This window comes from Carettochelys insculpta, chromosome 4 (assembly GCF_033958435.1).
Source record: "Carettochelys insculpta isolate YL-2023 chromosome 4, ASM3395843v1, whole genome shotgun sequence".
NCBI lineage: Eukaryota > Metazoa > Chordata > Testudines > Carettochelyidae > Carettochelys > Carettochelys insculpta.
The window spans coordinates 70,183,025-70,204,284 of NC_134140.1; the positions used below are offsets into that span (position 1 = coordinate 70,183,025).

At 43.6% G+C, this 21,260-nt stretch overlaps 1 protein-coding gene across 5 annotated transcripts in view; it reads left to right on the plus strand.

Annotated features, from left to right (window-relative positions):
• The window catches only part of CBR4 (carbonyl reductase 4), a 65,123-nt gene that overhangs the window by 2,833 nt on the left and 41,030 nt on the right, over positions 1-21,260 (plus strand). For 2 of the 5 annotated variants that reach the window (XM_074993059.1, XM_074993057.1), the window contains exons 3-6: positions 2,649-2,769; positions 5,257-5,393; positions 6,785-6,919; positions 14,548-14,682. In XM_074993059.1, coding sequence (XP_074849160.1) covers positions 2,649-2,769; positions 5,257-5,393; positions 6,785-6,919; positions 14,548-14,682 — 528 coding nt within the window. Of the gene's footprint in view, positions 1-2,648; positions 2,770-5,256; positions 5,394-6,784; positions 6,920-14,547; positions 15,241-21,260 lie in introns of those variants that run through there. The other 3 variants (XM_074993058.1, XM_074993060.1, XM_074993061.1) reach the window with 3 other exon arrangements.

The following is a 21,260-nucleotide window of genomic DNA, read 5'->3' on the forward strand; positions in this document are numbered from 1 at the left end:
GTGAAAATAAAAGACGGAGTAACTATTTGGGGGATTAAGCCATAAACTGCAAAGTACATGGAGCATTCAGTGTCTGAAATAGTGTGAATAATCATAGAATCATAGAACACTAGGACTGGAAGGGACCTGGGACCATTCTCATGATTGTCAAAAGGAAAGTTCTCAAACTTCCCTTGGAGAAAGACAGTCTGCTACAGTAAACTCTCTTATATCTGGCTGCCCTGAGACTGGGAAGCTGCTGGATAGTCCAATATTCTGGATAATAGAGAGGTATATCTAGTAATGCGTAACACTAAAGAAAAACAAGATTAGATAATAAGAAAACAAACAAACGTATGCGGAATGCTTCATTTACCAGTAGTAATACTGTACACTGTAAACATATAAGGTGTGTCTATACTTGCATTGCTCTTTTGAAAGCAGCATCCAAATGAAGGAAATTGAAAATGCAGATGAGATACTGATTTACATATTGTTAGCCGGTGGCCGGGTAATGTGTGGTGAGGTACTCCCCTGGGTCCTAAGCAACCCAGTTTTTTTTACTGTTAGAGCAGGCAGCTCCTAGCACTCTCACCCACGGCCAGGCTGTAGTAACCAAACGGTCAAAGTTCTTTTTGTTGTGCCGGCTGTGTTGCAGTGACAAAAGGGTTAACAAAATGGTTAGGCTTGGATCTTAACTAGTTACAAGTTTATTTAAGCTACAGTTATAAGCGTGTGGTTACAAAAGGCTATTGTTTACTTCTTATATGCTAGCAAAGTGCAGGTGTTAACAAGTTACGTTACAATCCAATACAAAGATATCTGTTACCATCTAACACAATGATATCTTGATACTAGTTACAGAGCTCTAATTCTTTAGCTGTGCACAAAAAAAGTCAGAGACCTAGCATGGGTGTATCTTACCATCTCTGCGTCTCTTGATACCAGCGTAACCAAGCCAGATCGGTCACTCAATTCCGCGGAAAGACGAATACGAGGTTGGGCGTCCCCAGCTGTGGACCTCGAGAGGCAATCACCTGACCCGACCAGCAGGTAGTTGGTGGAATGCACTCAGAGTTAGAGTTCTGCTGGACCCACCTCTTATACCCCTTCTGGGTTACGTATTCTCTTTCTTATCTATGGTGCCAGATCATACTGGTCTGTCTTTGTGACGCCAGTTTGTTACAAGGGCATTTCTTACTTAGTTTGCGCTTGTAAGACAAGAGATAAGCAATTTAGGAGTACAGGACATTCTTTTGTGTGGGCGGGGCACTTCCCCTTCTGGGGTGATATGTGTGTGTGCATCATATCGATCAATGCCAGCTGGGGTGATTTCTGAGGGTCCCCCCCCTCATGTTGACAGTCTGGCCTGTTAGCATTCTAGCTGTACTTTCTGCTTCTCAGGGTCACGATAAGCTAGTATATCTGGGCCTCAATGAGGGCATCAAAGACTGTGCTGTCAGCAGCCGTTTCCGTGCCCTGTGTGCTTCTCGGTGGAGGGGGGCAGCGAGCAAGCTGGCTTGTAAGGGGGAGACTTTGTCTGGCTACACATATCTGGTGCATCATTTGCGTATTCTCTTTTCGAAAGAAAGCAAGCAGTGTAGATGGGGCTCTTTCGAAAGTAAACCCCCATCATTGAAAGAACTCTTCTTCCTGAAACAGGAAGAAAGGTTCTTTCAAAGATGGGGTTTACTTTTGCAAGAGCCCTGTCTACACTGCTTTCTTTCTTTCGAAAGAAGCTCTTTTGAAAGGAGAATATGCAAATGAGGTGCCAAATGCGTAAATCAGTGCCTCATTTGCATTTTCAATTTCCTTCATTTGCATGTTTCTTTTGAAAGAGGAATGTAAGTGCAGACACTGCTATACTGTATTTACTTTCACTACACTGTACTTATGGAAAACCTAATTAAAATTTATTTATGGTTGAAATGCTGATTATCTGAGTGTTCTGGATGATAGAATGATGGATATGAAAGAGTTTATTGTATTTTGTTTTAAAATTTGTATTTCAAAACAAATATCCAGTGAATTTTTGGTATTAATTGTAAAGTGCACTTAAATTGTATTTTGAGGATAGTTGTGTGCATTGTAACAATAGCATGAAATCTTGGGGCTCTAACCTCCAGGCTTTGTGTTTATTGAAATACAGCTATTTGCAGGTTGGAATTTACAAATTTTTCCTAGCAGCCTGCAAGAATGATCTGCGTTTTTTTCCTGAGCTCTTGTTTTATAGCAATCTGCGTTTAAGAATAGTTCACACATCATTTTATTCTTCCCATCCCCTGTTGTCCCCCACCCCCGCATCTTTTCTGTAATATGTTATGTTCCTAACACACACTTGTCTGGAAAGCAGGTAATTTTTACAGATTGCCTGAATCGCAGTTATCCAGTTATCCATAGTCATGTGAGTTGGTGACAGATACGCTGTTAAAACTTGACAGTTCTTGGCTTCTGTCCCATCCAGATCTCAGACCATGTTGATGCCAAACTTGGGCCAAAAAACCAAGAAAGTATGGTAAATAATAAGTGGACTTTTTGAAACTTGTCCTCATTTAACTCTTCTTTTAGGTAGAACAGATTTCTTAAATTAGGACTAAAGCTGCATTTGTGTTTGCTGTAATTTTGTTGTTTATATTTACTGTTGCCTTATTGGAATTAATTCAATACAGCAGGTCATATGGCACTTAGCTGTGATGTATCTGTGGAACAAGAGGTCCAAAGTAGACTTGAGGAGGTGGAGAAGAATTTAGGTCATGTTAATTACTTGGTTAATGCTGCTGGAGTCAACAGGTTAGTCTGAATGTTGTAAGTAAAAATGGGGCATGTAGTCTTTAGAAGTGCTAATTATAGTTAGAGACCAACTGCAAAATTAAACACATTATTAATGTTTCTACAAATGAATTGAAATATATCTGAAGAAGTAGCACAGCCTGAACAACAGATGCAAAACATGTAGCTATAACTCTACTGCTATGATGATCAAAATTCCTGTGGGGGCGCCTCCAACCCCATGCCTCTTTCAAGGTATTATGTTCCCTACTGGCTGCTCACCCATAGTCCCCGGCAGCTTAGTCTGCAGTCCAGTCCCGGCCCCTGGGGCAGTCTGGCTCCATGGCCCCAACAATGGCACCCTCTCTCAGGGCAGTCAGGCTTCAGTGGCCTAGTCAGTCAGGCTCAGCAGCCTACTTAATACAGCACTTCATGCTCCCATTTCCTTGGCGGTTACAAGAGTGGCAGTAAGGGGCTTCCCTTTCCACCAGGCCCCAGCCCAGGGCCCTGTTCGTGGGGTTTGCATCCCAACCACCAGCTCAGTGGGGAATCCCTCTGAAATGTGCCAAGCTTAGAAGGGTGCCTTCTGGCTCTCTGCTCCTGGGCTCCTCCTGTCTCTGTCCGGATGCATAAAGCACTGCTCAGGTCTGGCTGCTGCTCTGTAGGCTTGCTCTGAAGCTGCTGCTCCTCTGGCAGCTACTCGCAGGTTAGGGCAGGAGCTGCTGCCACAACCCAGCCAACTGCCTTCTCTGGCCTTTGTACTAGGGCTGCAGCTGGCGCATGCCTAGCAAGGGTGTGGGGGAGGGGCCTTCTCTATGCAGTAAGCCTGGCCCCCACTCCCCGGCCAGTGCAGTGTTGGTACACCATGGTGCAATCCCCACAACACTTCTTTCAAGACTCATGGATCTTTACTTGGCTCTTGTAATGTGTTGTGTACCTCCTCCAGTGGAATAAATATCCCAACAACTGTGGACAGCAAACAAAACAGTCATGATACTCTCAAGTGAACTCTCCCAGAAAATCGTCTTAGAGGGGTAGCCACGTTAGTTTCTAGCTTCACAAATAACAAGCAGTCCTCTGACACCTTAGATAATAACAAATTTATTAGGTAATGAACTTTTGTGGGTAAAACCCACTTCCATTAAATCTGATGACCTAATAAATTTGTTAGTTTCTAAGGAGCCACAGGACTTCTTGTTATTTGTGAATTCCATTCATCAGAGGAAGCGGATTCTACCCGTGAAAAGTGTGTAAAGTTGCCACAGGACTGCTTGTTGTTTGATTCTTCCACAAAAGTCAGACAAACTCACTGTATCATCTGCCAGTGAACACTTTTCACAAGACTATATGTATGACTTCTCAGTTCTCATTTTTCAAGGAAAACTATACAATACTTTCAAAAGGCAAGCCTGGGAGCATAAATTCATAACTTGCTAGTCACTGAGATCATGGATTTAATGAAGACTGAATTTGTGTCTTACAGTTATTACAGCAATTTAACCCTCCCCTCACCCCCAACCCATGGCTGGAGAGGTGCTTAAGAGCCTATTTCGCCTGGGAAAGTTCTTTGAAATGTGTTAACTACTCATGCAAAATGTCCACCTTATGTTTACCTGTGACACTAAGCACATGCCCACATTGCAGTTACATACCCTCTGCTGGTCTGGGTCAGCTGACTTGAGGGCTTGGGCTGTTAGGACAGGGATAACTCACTAGTTTGAGCATTGGCCTGGTAAACTCAGGGTTGTGAGTTCAGCCCTTGAGGGGGCCATTTAGGGATTGAGGGCAAATAGATCAAAATATATATCTATCTATCTGTTGGGGATGGTGACAGGTCCTGCTGTGAGGGCAGGGAACTGGACTTAATGACCTCTGAAGGTCCCTTCCAGTTCTGTGAGAGAAGAATATCTGTATAACTGTAGTACAGACATTGGGGCTCAGGCTACAGCATGACTCTGAAATTGTGTACTGCAATTTTATGGCCTTGTGAGCACGAGTCAGCTGGCATGGTCCACTGTAGGCGTGTAATAATAGTGAGGATGCACCCTCTAGTCCATTTCCCAGACTTGAAGAACATCTCTGTTTAAGTTTGAAAGCTTACGTTTCTCATCAGTAGTTGATGCAATAAAAATATATTACTTCAACCTTCTTGTCTTTATTTTTGGAAGTGAAGCTCCAATACATGTGTACACCCACACTCTCTCTCCCTCCCTCTCCCTTTCTTGCTGTCTCTCTTCTTCATGGGCAAAAATAAATTTATCTATTAGTAATTAGTGTTTTGACAGTCCTTTTGTCCACGTGTATCATCAGCAAAATGGATGATATGGGCCTTATGTTTTATTACTGTACATAATTTTCATAGTTTTCAAGAACAGTGCCAGTACACATAAGGTCACATTTTTCCCTGGGGAAACGTCATTCTGGTCAATGGAATTTGACCAGGGCTGACTTCACCATTTTTTCAGGTGTTTTTGTTTTGCTTTGGTTTTTTTTTTTTTTTAATGGCAGGGATGGCTTGTTGCTGAGAACCACATCTGAAGATATGGTATCCCAAATCAATACTAACCTTTTGGGAACAATGTTGACATGCAAAGCTGCTGTAAGATGCATGCTTCAGCACCAGGGAGGAGCTATTGTTAACATAGGTGAGTATCCACTTTGGGCAAGCTGAACGTGGTTAATTATATTTAATTTACTTTCTTAGAAGATCTCATGTTAAAAGTTATACCTTTAAAAACATAGTGTAAGGATCCAAAATTGAATGATTTGTCAGAACTACTTAATGTACTAGAATTAATATTTTTATCGTTGCATCCAGTTACTTGTGGAGGGATGTAATCAAGTATTTTGGAAAGGAAGTGAGGAGATACTTTTAATATTCTGCCTATTATTGTGGTCCAAGCTCTCATGATCTTCAGATGATTAGATCTCTGTGCCCTTTGGAGCTAATTGCAAAATGAGAACCAAAGATGCATACAACTGAAAAATAAGATTACCCCCCCACCAGTTTTCTCAGGTATTTTACTTGTCACTTTTGACAGCATTTGGTGTAAATCTAGTTTGGTTATATCTGTCAAACACTCCAGAGGATTTCTCTGTTTGTGAAATACAGTAATGTGTTACAGACTTAGAAAAATAACAGATGACAGGAGGCTACGAGTGTAGGTATAATACTTTTAAATGTTATTTATTTATTTTTTTAAAAAGACTAGATTACAGATTTACAATGTCCCTTTAAAGCAATGCAGAAGTAATATGCCCTCTGAAAGGCTAAAAGAATACTGTAATATTTCATGTAGGGTGTGTGTGTGTGTGTGTGTGTGGCGGGGGACGGTGTTGTTCTTGTTTTGTTTGTTTGGGGGTGTATTGTTTGTGTGTAGTTAATTTTTTATTCCTAGTTCTCCAAACCTTTACACATTTAGTTAAATTTATGTGCATGTGTATTCTCATTAAGCTCATTGCCATTATGTTTTAACCTTTCTCTTGAAAACACACTGTCTTTTTAAACTACTTTAGCAACCTCTGAATGTAAACACAGCTCATGTCAGTGGTAACTGAAGTTTTTAAAAACTTTTTGGTCTGTATTTCATCATGCTTTATGAACTTCCTGTAAGTTCTGCCAATTATTGCAAGTGTTGTGCTTGATTAAGATCAAAATAGAGAGAGGCATGGCTCTTTTTCTGCCTAGGAAGGTAATCAGGGATCTTTGCCCCAGACTTAACTATAACTTTCCAATGCATATTTGTATGAACCATACATAATAGATAGTTGAGATGTTTCATGTCAGTGATGAGATTGTCCCTGCATATCTTATGTGCATTACCTTCTGTGTGATTTTAACTGCCTCTCCATTAGCTAGGCGTGTATTCAGGGGAAGGCTTTGGCTCTGACTTGCAAACGGGAACTGTGTATGCAAACTGTAACTGCTGTTTTAATCACTATTGTTTTATAAAAGTTTTGACTTCGGTAAAGGTATTGTAAAAGATTAAACTTAGACTTCATTCGACCTCCCTTTGCTCTTCTGTTTGTTTTTTAGGAAGTATTGTTGGACTCAAGGGCAATTCTGGTCAGAGTGTATACAGTGCCAGCAAAGCAGGATTAGTTGGATTTTCACGCTCTCTGGCTAAAGAAGTAGCGAGAAAGAAAATTCGAGTCAACATGGTTGCTCCAGGTTAGTTTCTGAGTAAGATACTGAATCTCTGTAAAGGATTTCTGATTTCTTCAGTTATAGATAAGCAAGGTTGTCACAGAGAAGTGCTTACTATTTCCTGATTGTACTCTGAAAGTAAGAAACAATTTATATAAATACACTGAAGGTAAACCACTGCTAGGTAGCAAGTTTTAGGCTAGTTTTCAAAGTTATAATCTTGACACATTGTATCTTATCACCTATCCCATTTTTACATGTGAATCAGCTTAAAGGAACAAGTGCATTTTCCTTTTTGTGTATGTAATTTTATTTCCTTATCCTTCAGTTCTGTGAAATAACCTTGTGTAGAAAAAAGAATTTAAAAAATTCTGTGTGAGGTGGAATCACTTTTTAGTAGGGGATTCCTTTCTATATGTTTGTTGTCTGTCTGATTTTATTACTATTTGTCCTTAGTGTTTCAAACTTTTGGTAGACAAAAGAATGTAACAAAGTGTATATTTTGCTGTTTCCTAATGATACACATCCTTCAATTTCTTAAAGTAATATATAGTTGTTTAAAGTAGAAGGGATAATTGTAAATTGTTGAATACCAAGTAATTGTATTATAAATTACTAAAAACATTTAGAAAAACTGGAAATAGTAAGCCAGCTCTTAGTAATTATTCTCTTATTGCCAGCTCTGGTGTGGAATTCTCTGTATGCTTTGGTACATCATAATTTAGATCAGGCAAAATAATCAAGTTATTTGGCATGTCTGTTGCCTTAAAGAAATGGTAAGAAAACATTAAAGTAACACAAGTGACAGAATGCAGTTAAAAAAAGTCTTGCTGAACACTGTAATGGAAGTATGACTGTCTTTGCAGGGCTTTTAGGAGAGATTGTGGCTCTGAGAGTGGACCTGCCTTTGATGTGGCACTTTTTCTCTTTGGCTGCATCTACACTACAGCGATCTTTCGAAAGAAGATCCTCCATAAGAGGTCTTCCAGAGAATCCACTTTTGAAAGATCGTGTCCATACACAAAGCGGCTCAATCTTCCAATCCGCTCTTTCGAACGAGTGCAGCCATGCAGTCCCGGGCACTCTTTTGAAAGAATGGGCCAGGAAATGCTGTAGATGGGGTTGCATGGCTGGCAAGCCCTTCTGGGAGTGCTGGCCATGTGTTTTCCTTAAAGGGCCCCTCCCAAATACTCCCTCCCCGCACATGCTGCTGAGGCTTGCTGAGCTGTTCATCATGAATCTGAGCCTGTGCCTGGTTCTGACCCTTGCATCAGAGAGCCATAGACCCAGAGCTGCCTGCACATCCTGGCTGAGCTGCTGACTACCCTCCTCGTGGCTTCCCTCCATCTGTTCGGGTGGCTAAGCCCCATCCTTCAGGAGGCTCCCAATCCATCATGGACTCTGCCCCCCACCCCCACCCCCCGGCCTGGTGGAGTCTCTGGAGCTACCCCATCAGCTTCAGCTGGTGAAATTTCCGAGGCCTGGCTGAGTGGGACAACATGCACTGGCTGCAGAACTTCCGAATGAAGGACATCTTCATAGAACTCTGCAGCTGGCTTGCATCTACTCTGCGACACCAGGACACTCAGCTGTGTCCTGTGCTGACCCTGGAGAAGCGTTTGACCATTGCTATTTGGAGGCTCATCACCTTAGACAGCTACTGATCTTTGAGGCAGCAGTTCAGGGTTGGCAAGTCTGCTGTTGGGGTCATCCACCTCGGGGTAAAGCATGCTCCTCTTGCTGGCCCGGCATGGGGAGGGGGCTGCTGGAAAAGGGGGGGGGGTCTTCAGAAGCTAGGGCTGACCCCAGGGGAATGTGATGCCACACCCTCACACAAACCCCCTGCTGGAGGGGGCAGAGGGAGAGTGTTTAGGAAGGTGTGGAAGGGGAGTCCACTGGGGCCATGGGCACCCCTTCCTGCACTCATGAGTGTGCTTGCTCTCTGTCTGCTGCAGGAGAAAAGTCTTTCGAAAGAAGGTGCTCTTCCTGATACAGTAGCAGAAGATGGTTTCTGGAAAAGGAGCTGTGTTCTTTTGATTCAGGATTGAAAGAGTGCTTTTTGTGTGTGGATGCTCTGTGCGTTCTTTCAGAAAAGGGCCTGCTTTTCTGAAAGGACTTGCTAGTGTAGACGAGGTTTGTCAATGGAAACCAAGGTCTCATTTCCCAAAATTATTATGAAACCAGACTTAGTTTATACTTAGTGAACAAAGAATGTTGGTTTATGGGCAAAATACTTTCAGGGGTAGGTGGATCCTATTCAGTATATCATAACCTAAATGCACTGTAATTGGGCTGACTGAGCAGTCTTCACTAAATTTTGTAAAATCCAGGAAAATACTCAGCATAGTTCTATAAAGTAAGCCATTTAAGGAGTTGTCTTGCGACTAGGCAATTAAGAATCTGAACATGAATTAAATCCAACATGTCTCTGTTTATGGAAATTTTTAACTGTGGTTCTTCTCCAAGAATACACAGTTAAACTTTTAGTGAATAACCAAAGAAATTATTACTGTAATTCTTTTCAGTTGTTAATTGCATTTGACTATTCCAGTAAAGTCATGAGAGCTTTAAATCTAATCCTTTGGCATTGTTTTAGATGACTTTGACCACTGTTGAAAGCTTGAGGAGGTTTTGTTGGTTTGTTTTCTTTTAGAGTCTTGTGTTTCTTTCGTGGCATGGCATCTGACTTGCAGAAGTAGACAGTGAATTTTATGCAATGCTTGCTGTTTTTAAGAAGGGTCGAGAGGATGTGTGAGGGGTGCCTACTAAAGAGTTGTTATTTTTTAATTCTTTTTCTATATCTGTGAAATTATAGGAAACCAAATCCCTTTAAGACATCCTTAGATTCAAAGCTTATTGCTGTCTCTCTTTCTTTGGCAATTTTGGGTTAGGTTAGGTGACATCTTTTGTTCCTGAATATGCAGTAGCCTAATTAATATACAACACTTCTTTGCCTCGGTTCTTCTTGAATGGAGAAATCATAGGACAACTTTTTCTTTTCATTTGGTCCCTCTTCTGAAATTTTCAGTGCTATTAGTTTGACAGGAAATGATTTTCAAAAAGCCAAAACATTCTTGCTCTTTACAGAACTGTTTCCAGATTTTAAAATAGTTTTAATATTAAATAATTCTTACAGTCTTAAGCTTAGGTAATTATTAAAGAAGTGAGGTTTTTCCCCTAAAATATGATCATGTCAAAAAGATTATTCTTGTCTTCTTGAGATGGATGAGAGAGTTGTTTGAGTACTGTCAGTAATCTTTTTCCCATTAATATAAATATTCTGTTGGTCAGTGGCCTGTTAGAAGACATTAGTTTAGCAAAATCAATAGATTCCATGATGGTGTATGAAACCTTTTCCTGTTCACATTGGAATTACATGGGAGCTTTGGTTTTAGCTAGTGTATTTGCCAATATGCATTTCACATAAGGAATTTGTCATTTCAACACTTAAGAATTAAACAAAAGGTTTAAATCATTTGCCAGCTGCACATGTTTTTCTTAGGAGCTCTTCTGAATAACATTTTTATAGTAACTATAAAATTAGTTTAATTTGGGTTTACTTAAAGCTTTTCATGGGAGAGTGAAGTAGTTTGTTTGCGAAAGCTGTGAAAAATAGAGGTAATTACTGTTGGGGGGAATTGTGCACCTAAAATCTCTACATACAGTATTCTAAAATTCTGCATATTTTATTTGTCACCATAACACAATCACACCAGTTTCAATTATTTTGGTACTTTATTTCAAAGTACCTGTCAGCAAGTAAGTGTGTGGTGTGTAACAATACAGATGACTAAAAAAAATCAGGAAATGTTTTTTGACTACTTGGTTGACTAACAGATGCAGAGCTTTACCATTTAGGTGATGGTTGGTAGCATTAACTGGTCTTTTATTAATCCACAGTCAGCATGGCTTTGAGCAACTTTCTGGCTGCATGTGGGGAGGAGGGATGGGGCTGAGCTCATGCCTCACATGCTGATGAAAATTGGCTCCTTTGGCATAGTCAGCACATGTGGTGAGAGGTGCTGACCCCTGGGTAAACCTGTTAAATGGTAGTTAAGCGCTTACTGGTTAACCATAACCGTTAAGCTTCATTCATTTAGGATGAAGCTCACCGGTTAACTTGTTTTAAACATTAATATCCCTAATATGGACTGTGAGATCTGTGCTGTCCCTTTGCATCCAATTAAAGCACTGCTACAGTTCAGCCAGCACCCCTTGCAAATTCTAAGTACTCAAGTGAAGTTAATAAAATTAACTCCAACTCAGGAAACCACCTTGGTTATAAACTCTTGCAGCCTGCTGAGGTATTGTTAGGGAGCTACTCCCATGAAAACTTAATACTAAATCTGTTACAATAATATTAATATTTTTGAATCAATATTGAGGTTTGGCCGCCCGTGATACTAAAATTGAATGCTTTATTCTTGTGTGAGATTGATTTTTAAAATGCTAACGTGTTTTTCATTGTTGCTCCTGAGTGTAATCCCCTTGGCCCTGAAATTTTTTCTTTTGCTCATAGACAAGTGCTATATTGACAGATACACTAGCCTATGCTTAACAGCAATTATATTAGCAACTTCTGGTCGATGGCAACCAGTCCTGTACCAGTGATATCAGTGTTAATGAAATGTAGGTTTTGGCAATAGCATGCAGCTTATTTTCAACATTTTTGAAAGGAAAACACCACCTGCAGACACATTTGCAATGTTGCAGCAGAGGAAAGAACTGCTGGGACATTGCCTTCCCTGACTGCAGCCCTGTTTTCTGCTTCTTAATAGCTGTCAGATAATAGCCACTTTTTGCTGACATTGGAAGGATTGCTAATAAGCAGAAGCTATTGTATCTAACAGTTTGCTGGATCATTACTCTTGCCTAAGAGGTCTGTGGTAACAGTCACCCTTGTTACATCCCAGCGCTAAACCAATAGAGGGAAAAGGCATATATGATCTTTTAGTCATAACTTGACACCCCTTGAAATAGCTCATGTTTTAGTTGACTGTTTGCTAATTAAAATGTGAAGTTACCTTTTTTTATGTTTATAATGGTCCACAAAAGTATGTGTTATTGGGGCATTGGATATTATGCATATCCTAAAGTGTGCTTAAAAAGCAGTAAGATACTGGTAGCATAACAATTTATATGGGCAGTCTTGTCCACACAGCAATGGTTGTTGAAATTTCTTTTATAGACAGACAATAACAGCAAGAACACTTTGCATTACCATTTTGGAAAAGTTCCGTAGGATATGTAAGTTTTTCCTTCCACAGGTAGCAATAAAAGATGGGCAGAAGGGTCTTTTGGTTTAGCAACTTCTCTAACATCTCAGGTGCTGCAGTACTTCAGAGTCTGCAGTGTTCAGTTTTGAAAAATTGATATTACACGTTGAACCTCTTAATGTGGAACTCTCTGTTCCAACAACATCTATAATCCAGCATGATTTTAGTTAGCCACTTATCTTGGGTGTGGCCAAGCTTCCTGTGACCCCATAAAGTTTGTTTTACAGCCATTGGTCCCGGTTCTCAATGTTCTGTGCTATTGTTTAGCTGTAATTTACTCCTAAATGTCTTTTAAGAGCCCAGTATCCAGTTGAAGTGTTGATAATGTTTTCGACAATATTGACCTCCCAGGGTCTGGCAAAATCTGGCACTGGTCAGGTCCCAAGGGTGCCAGATGAAAGAAGTTCCACCTGTATTTTTCTAATTGAAAATGAAACCTATGTATTTCAGATGTAACTTATTCAAATGTGAGTACAATATTTTTAGTATGATAAGAAATCCAAGTTTCCTGTATGTGTTGGAATGTACCCTCTGGGTGCAGCCTGGAAGATGTTGGAACTGCTGTGCCCCAAAGCATTCTGCTAGGTTGGCTTTCCATACTGCTCTGCTGGGGATCTCCAGGGCCTAATATCACCCCACACCCAGCTGAGTTGCCCGAGTTCTTCACCTTAGCAACTCATGGACCAACAATGAACAAATTAGCCAATTTTCCAGCATCCTAGCCTTGCACCTCTGCTGGAGTATACACCTAGAATTGTGTTGTTTTGTACAGCACAGGGGTCTGGTATGGCACAAGATCATTAAATTAGTCCACCTCCCCCTCATTGTGGGGAGGATACACAACTGCCCTTGCTAACAGAGCCATGATTGACTGACCCTTCACTTAAAAACAGACTGGTTAAAATAAAACCCAAATCAATTTTGTTGACTACAGTAAGATAGTTTTAAGGTTGTAGCAAACAGATAAAAAGAATTTAAAAAAGAAAAGGAAATTAAAGTCAAAATATGCCTTGTATAAACTAGATAATATTTGAACCAGCAAGATCTTGCCCTGATTGAGAATACAAGCAGGCTTTCAGATTTTTGAGTCACAAGTTGCATCTTTGCAACTTGGGTTCCCCTTTCCACTTCAAAGTGCTTTGTGCTCCAGAGGTTCTTTCAAGTGTTGAGTTGTGGGAGAATGAGGAGAAATCATGATGTCACTCTGTACTTATAGTTTCTCCATGTGGCAAGAACTCTTTTGTTCCAAGCCAGGTTCCAATCCTAGTTTGTGGGGGAAAAACACAAGTAACAAAATGGACTTGTGTATCATACGGTCTCGCTAAATGCCCTTGTGTGCCTTGCTGAGTCATAGCAGCTGGTATTCATAGGCTAGCTAAAGTGTTCCTAGGTGAGGACAAGCTTTTTCCATGGTCCATTTTCTTTGCTTATGGACCAATTTTGTTTGAATAGGCCATTTATGATGTGCTGGCTAGCCTGAATGCACATAAACCTTTTGGTGTTGGCCAGGAGTAAACACATTGAAGTAAAAATACATAGTCAGCATTCATTATGCTAGATACAAAAATGGTGAAAGCATACAAATAGTATAACCATATTCAGCAAATTCTAATCTTTTCATACACACCTCATATGATACATTTTGCATAAGATGCATTATTTTACAATTATGATGGATATTTGGCAGTGTCATACTATAGACACATTTTTGAGGATGGCTTTTGATACCTCTCTTCTTTGTGGAAAAACCTGATATGATTAAGCTTTCATCAGTTTCCAATGATACCAAGCCAGTCTAATATTTTGATTGCTGTTGCAGAAAGGTGTGAGTGTGCATATACACCCCCCCCCAACATACACAATGTATTTGCACTGGGATTGGCTTGATTGTCAATGAAATTGTCAGTGAAATTATACTATTTTTTCATAAAAATCTAATCTGGAACTCTTTTGTCCAGCAACATCTGTAATTCAGCATGATTTTAGTTACTCAGGTGATCACTCATCATGGGTGTGGCCAAGTTTCCCATGAGCCCATAAAGTTTGTTTACAGCCACCAGTCCTGACTCTGTGTTCTGTGCTGCTGTTTAGCTGTAATTCACTCCAAACGTCTTCTAAGAGACCAATAAGCAGTGGATGCATTGGTTATGTGTAAGACAATATTAACCTCCTGTGGTCTGGCAAATTCTCTCATCTGGCACTGGTCAGGTCCCAAGGGTACTGGACTAGAGACATTCAACCTGTACTTTGCACTGAATAAGTAATCAAGGACCTTATAGAGTCACCGTATCACACCAGGATTTCTTACAAACTTCTACAGGTACTGTCATCCAATTCTGGTTATATTTTATATCACAAATACTTTTTCTCTCTTAGGCTTTGTTCACACACAGATGACTGCACATTTGAAAGAAGATCAGTTAAAGAAAACTATTCCACTTGGAAGATTTGGAGAGCCTCATGAAGTTGCACAAGCCGTTGTCTTTCTTCTTGAGTCTCCCTACATTACAGGTCATGTTTTGATTGTAGATGGGGGCTTGCACCTTCTAATTTAAGTGCCACAACAATATTTATAAAATGACTTGAATAGAGGGGAAGAAATAAACTGGGCTGATGAAGATTCTGGGTGTGTAATCAACATGATGCTTTCATGAGTTGGCACTTTTTAGTCAAAACAGTAAAATAATGTACAAGTTAAATGGTGAACTCTAGAATGAATGGTTGTAATGTTACGTGCACATTGGTCAATTAACTGAAGCTTGCTCATACGATGCCAAATGAGGAAATGCAAGGTGGAAGCATCACAGAACTCTTGATTTCTTCTCTGAAGAGGTGGGGCAATGGTAATGATAGTAAACCACACACTGAAATTAAATATATTTTTATGAATGCTATTAACTTTTCAAGATTCATGATAGAATGGTCGTAGCACTCTGAAGATTCCTACAGAACAAGGCTTTCCATTTGTACATCTAGTGGTTGTAGCTACTTAGTTGAACAAGAATTTCAAATGTTTCTTTTCAGAAGAAATTGCATCAGTTGTAATAAAACGGTAAACTCCACTGTAAAGGGAATGTCCTCACATTTTTTGTTTTATTCTCAAACCAAATGTTTCTTACTAAGCTATATATTTGTGTAATGCTATCTGATATATTGTTAATGGTTTCTTGTTTGTAGCTGGAAAGCAGGCAATGGAGCTGGAAGTTCTGTAGCTCTCTAGTATAACTGAACTGTTATCAGGGGATTGAAATAGTGTGCAATAACAGGTATTTATCTGGTATAAAAACACCTGTTTTAGAATCCTGTTTTCAGATATATATTCAGCTCCCATTGAAATCGGTAGCAATTGTGAGTTCATGTTGATGCAATAGTTTGGCCTTTAGAGCGTGAGATGCCATTTCTGTGCTGTGATTGTAGGACAATATTTTGAATCTGAACTGAAACTGAAATTAGCAGTATAGCTGCAACCCCTTCTGCATTTTCTAAAATAGGGACTTCATTTAGAAGCCAGGATTTCTGACAGAAAAGTATGTATATGACATGTCCTATCAATGACAGGGGGAAAAGGGTAGATATTTTAAAACCAAATATTTCCAATATAGGAAGCCAAAGCATGTTGGTACATTTCTGCCAGACTGGAAAAAGGCAGCTATCCTAGTAAATTGACTGCTATCTATACCTTATCCTTAGTGTTTTGCAAGTAAACTGGATTATGTGATGTGGTGATCATTGGCCCCACTCCTGCTTTCTTTCTGCAAGTAAAAATAACTTGTTTTGAGTGAGCCATGCTACCCTAATTGTGCTCATTGTTTTAGGAAAGTATAGGACCCTTTTTTCAGTTTGATTAGTTGATTAGTAATATGATGGTGTTGTGGTACTTTTGTGAAAAACCATTCAAGTTATGGTTTTGCTATTGGTAGATACAGTGGCACACTTGTATATTTCAAAATATCTAGTTATGATTGTTCTAGGCAGTGTGGCTTATAATAGATTTATTGCCTATTCCAGTCAATTCTTAATTTTTCTGTAGTTTTCCATTTTAACATTCTTGCATGTCTGTCCTCAAAGTTATATTTCTTCTGCATTTCCTTACTGCATGTTCCCCAGTGACATGGGCACAGCTGTGTATTTGTACTCTTTGACAGGACAGAGTTGTCAGTGGAAACAGACTTGTCAGTGGCATGGGAAACTTCTGCATAGACTCAAACAGGCTATATTGCCCTGTGAGTCCCCCCCACATCTTTTTTTTTTTGTAAATACAAGCGCTCACCCTGATTCTTGTTGCCACTATGTATATCAGTCTTCAGTCTTACCTCTGTGCCAGACTCATAAAAACAAGTAGCTACAGTGCTCTGGATTTCTAGTAGCTTTTGGAAGTATAGCAAAATTCATATTTCATCAAGATGTTCAGGTAGGATACTTTTTAGACTAGCAGGTACTCCTCTGCCAGGAACTGCAGTCAGGAGAGCAGTGGCCAAACTTGCTTCCACACTGGGGAAAAAGATGTAAGAAATGTTAGGCATCTGATAGAAAAATTGTGCAGTGCAATGTTATTGAGTGAAAATATTTCTTTTTCGCCACTTGAGGGCAGTACAATCAAAGGTTTAACCATATGGGGAATCGAATTGCTCAGATCATTACATTTGTATCATTCCAGAAAGGTAGAGATGACTGCTTTGAATTAAAGGTTGATAACTACAACATTGACACTAGTATTTTCAGCTTCATGTGGAATGTGTTCTCTTGGGATTTATGCTGGGGTTTTGAAAGAGCTTGAAGAGAAGCTATGAGTCCAGAACCTGTTAAAATTCGATATGAATTTAATACAGCAAAGTTGCAACATTGACGAGTGCCACATTTGCAAATTCAGTTATTCACAAGTGGCCTCGCTTCCCTGGGACTCCGGGGCCGGGAGCGCTGGCAGCTGCCGCTGATTCCCCAGTGCTCCGGTTGGGGAGCACTGGCAGCTGCTGCTGCTTCCCTGGGGTTCCAGGGTATTCTCCCTATAAGCGAAATTCAACATTCGCGAGGGTTCTTAACAGAGGATCCTCACAGATGTTGCGACCCTACTGTAACGAAGTCCCATAGATTCTTGAAACTCTCTGCCTTCAAGTTTATCTCCATGATGTTGTTACTGTATGTTGTTAATAATGTTTGTTTAATTCGGAACAAAAGCAATTTTAGTTTACTTGTGTGTGTGTGTGAGAGGGAGAGAGAGAGAACGTATAATATTTTTTAAAATTACAGACTAGGATGAGTACCTGTTCTCCCCACTTGTTCCCCCAACACAGGACGAGATATAGTCCATGAAGGTGAGATGATTATGTAATACCTGTTACTTATAGCACCTGATTTACTCATGTTTTTAAGTGCACAGTGCAGTTAAGTGAAATTTTAATCTGACCGTCCCAAAGTCAAACAGAAATTCTTAATACCGAATACAAAATCAGGGTGAAATGAGCTAAGCAAAACAGGTGTGAGGCGAAGATACCTTTTAACCTGCAAGGGCTGAGGGTTATGCTCCTTGCTCGTGTATGTGGTGACAACATAAAGAATTTGAAGAAATGATTGACATTGCTTTTAGTGTTAGTAGCTGAGTTCAGCAGGCTTGGAGATGGGTGAGGGGAATGGGGCTGGGTGCTCCAGCTCCTGCTGCAACACTGACTGTGGGGACCTGACCCCTGTTGAGGCCCCAGCCAGGACCCCCAGGTAATCCACAGTTCCCATCCAGAGGCTGGGTCAGGATGGCTGCAGCAGAGGTCCCCTGAAGCACAGGTCCTGGGGCAACCACCTTCAGCCAGCTTAAGGATGGGACATCTGCGTACGAGGCACAATAACCAGAGGCATCAACTCCAGTGCCCCAACAGGTCCCATTTAATCCAGCTCTTAGCAAGCCTCCAGTGGAGGCCATAGTCTCTGCCTCCAGATGCATTTGAGGCAGCAAGGGAACTTCTACAAATCACCGAGCCCGAATTCTCAACCATCAGAGGTGAGCCTCCAGCATTGCTAGAGTGCCCCAAGCCATCTATGCTGCTTCGCTCATCGACTGTAACTGGTCTCAGTTTGTGTCCAGGTCTATGTTGCCATGACACTCGCACACACAAGTGTCTGTGAGAGCAATGACAGTCTCTAGCTACGTCTACACATGAAGCCTACTTCGAAGTAGCCTATTTTGATGAATAACGTCTACACGTCCTCCATGGCTGGCAACGTGGATGTTCAACATCGACGTTGCGCAGCACCACATCGAAATAGGCGCAGCGAGGGAACATCTACACGCCAAAGTAGCACACATTGAAATAGGGATGCCAGGCACAGCTGCAGACAGGGTCACAGGGCGGACTAGCGCTTCTGGGGCAACAGCTAGCCGCTCCCTTAAAGGGCCCCTCCCAGACACACTCAGCCTGCACAGCACGCGGTCTGAAGAGCCATAGGCACGCGCACCTCGAGCGACGCAAGCATGGACCCCCAGCAGCAGCAGCAGCAGCCAGAGGTCCACCCAGCCCTCCCTGCAGGAGCTCTTGGTGCTCTCCCATGTGCTTCCCCTGCAGGTCGTGAACGCCATGCTTCTCCACAGGCTCGTGAGGCTGGGGGACCCAGATGCCACCATCGCGGGCTTTGCCACGGTGGGCTTCCCCAGTTGCTTCGGGGCTCTGGATGGGACTCACATCCCCATCCGCGCCCCGCAACACAGTGGAGGACGCTACATAAACCGCAAGGGCTACCACTCAGTGGCCCTCCAGGCCTTGGTGGACAGCCAGGGCCGTTTCCAGGACGTTTATGTGGGCTGGCCTGGCAGCACCCACGACGCCCGGGTTTTCTGGAACTCGGGCCTGTGCCGCCAGCTGGAGGTGGGGACCTACATCCCCCAGCAGGAGATCCCTGTGGGGGACACCACCATGCCCCTCTGCATCATCACAGATGCGGCATACCCCCTCCGGCCCTGGCTCATGCACCCGTACACGGGCCATCTCTCTGCCAGCCAGGAGCGCTTCAACCAGCGCCTGAACGACGCGCGCCAGGTGGTGGAGCGCTCATTTGGCCGCCTCAAAGGGCGCTGGAGTTGTCTCCTGACCCGCTTGGATGCGGGCCCCAACAACATCCCCCCCACAATCTGGTGGAGAGCAAGGGGGAGGCCTTTTTTCAGGGCTGGGCTGTGGAGGCTGGCAGGACTGATGTCCAGCCACCTGTTGCCCCCAGTCGCCAGGTGGACCCCAAAGGGACCCGGGTCCGGGAAGCCCTGCGGGCCCACTTCAATGCAGCTGCGGGGTGAACTCTGCCAGGCCCCCCCGCCTTCCTCCACAACACTCCCTGCCCCTACACCCACACCACGGAGCACCCAACAGCACACCCCCCCCACTTTTCCTGAACAAATAAAAGCAGACACTTGGTGGAATGAAACTGGTTTTCTTTGACTTGTTTTTTTAACGAACAACAAACTATATACAAGACCTTCTAACTAAACTATTTTATAAGTGAATAATAAAAAAGTTTGCGTATATTATATGTCCAAAAAACAGAAAACCAGGGATTACAAGGAAGGGGAGAACTATTTACATGGGGGGGGGACGGGGCAAACGGGGGACACAAATAAATAAGTCCCAAAACTATATACAAGGGGGGGGCCACGTCCTGGGCCCCACGCCCCTATAGTCCGGCACTGGGGGTGGGCGGCCGGGAGCCCTGCCTCGGCCGCAGGCCTGTCCGGGGCTGGCTGGGGGCCGGGCGGACCGGAAGATAAGTCCGGTGAGTCTCAGCTGGCCCTGGGTGTCCCTCGGCGGTCTGGCCCTCGGTGGCGGGGCGACGGCGGACGGCGCGGTGACGAGCGGAGCAGCGGGTGGCGCAGCAGGGGGAGCACTCAGGGCCGGCGCAGCGGCGGACGGCGCGGCATGGGGGGCCAGGTAGTCCACGAGGCGGTTGAAGGTCTCCATGTAGGCCCCCCCATGCCTCTTGGCGCCAGGCCAGCACCCGCTCCTGGAGGTGGAGGCTGCGTTGCTCCACCAGCAGATGCTGTTCCGCAACCTCCAGCTGCTGACAATGAATGGCCAGCAGCTGGGGGTCCGTCGCTGGCGTGTGGTGTTGCTGGGTCCGCCGTCTTGCCCGCCATGGGGCCGGTCGGTCCTCCGCCGAGGGGCTTGCCTGGAGCGATGGCCCCGGAGGGGTTTCCGGGACCACTGAAGCCTCGCCGGCGCTCTCCGGTCCTTCCGATGGTGCAGCTGCGGAACACGGGGGGGCGGGAGGAAGAGTGGAGACAGGCGTTAGTGTGGGCCCCGAGCCGTGGCCCTTGTCCCCCCACCCCTGTGCTGCAGGTTCCCCATCCCCATCAGATGCTGCTGTGATGGGGTTCACAGATCCCCCTGCACTGCACCCCGTCCCCTGGTGGGAGTGACACTCACTTCACTCAGCAGGGTCTGACAGGAGAGGTTTCTTAGGCCACAGATGCCCAGTTTCTCCCAGGAGTGACAGTACAGCAGTCAGAGACAGTCCTTCCAACCCGTCCTGGGGAGAAGACCCCAAGGGGTGCCCCTCTGGGGTGTAGCTTTCCCCCTCCTCAGGCTGGCTGCCTTCCAGCTCTCCCTTCCCCTAGCCTCTACCTGCGGCCCCCTCCTGATTCAAAGCCAGCTCGGCTCCTCCCTCCTCTTTGTTCAGGGCAGAGGTGTAACCTGCCAGTTGTAGCCCCAGGATCATCCTTTGCCCCTGGAAGCTATTCAGCTTGTTGCTCATATCTAGCCTGAGTCTCGCATTTGCATTCCCCCCACTCCATCACATGCTGCTGCTGCTGCGAGGTGTCCCACCCCCTCCTCCCGGGGGACCCTAGCGGTTCCGCTCCTCCCTGCCCCGGGGATGGGGCATGGCACTGTTGTGCTGGGGGCGGGGGCAGGGGCTGATGCCCTCCTGTGAGGGACATGGCACTGCTGTCCTTGGGGCCATGGCCATCTGGGCATGTGGAGGGCCCTGGCCACATATCTATTACCCCCGCCCCTGAACCCCGGGGGTGTACACCGGGGGGGGTACATACCTGTAGGTCCACTCCCACGGTCCGGGGACACGTGGGGGGTGGATGCCCAGCTGCTGCTCTGGGATGGGAG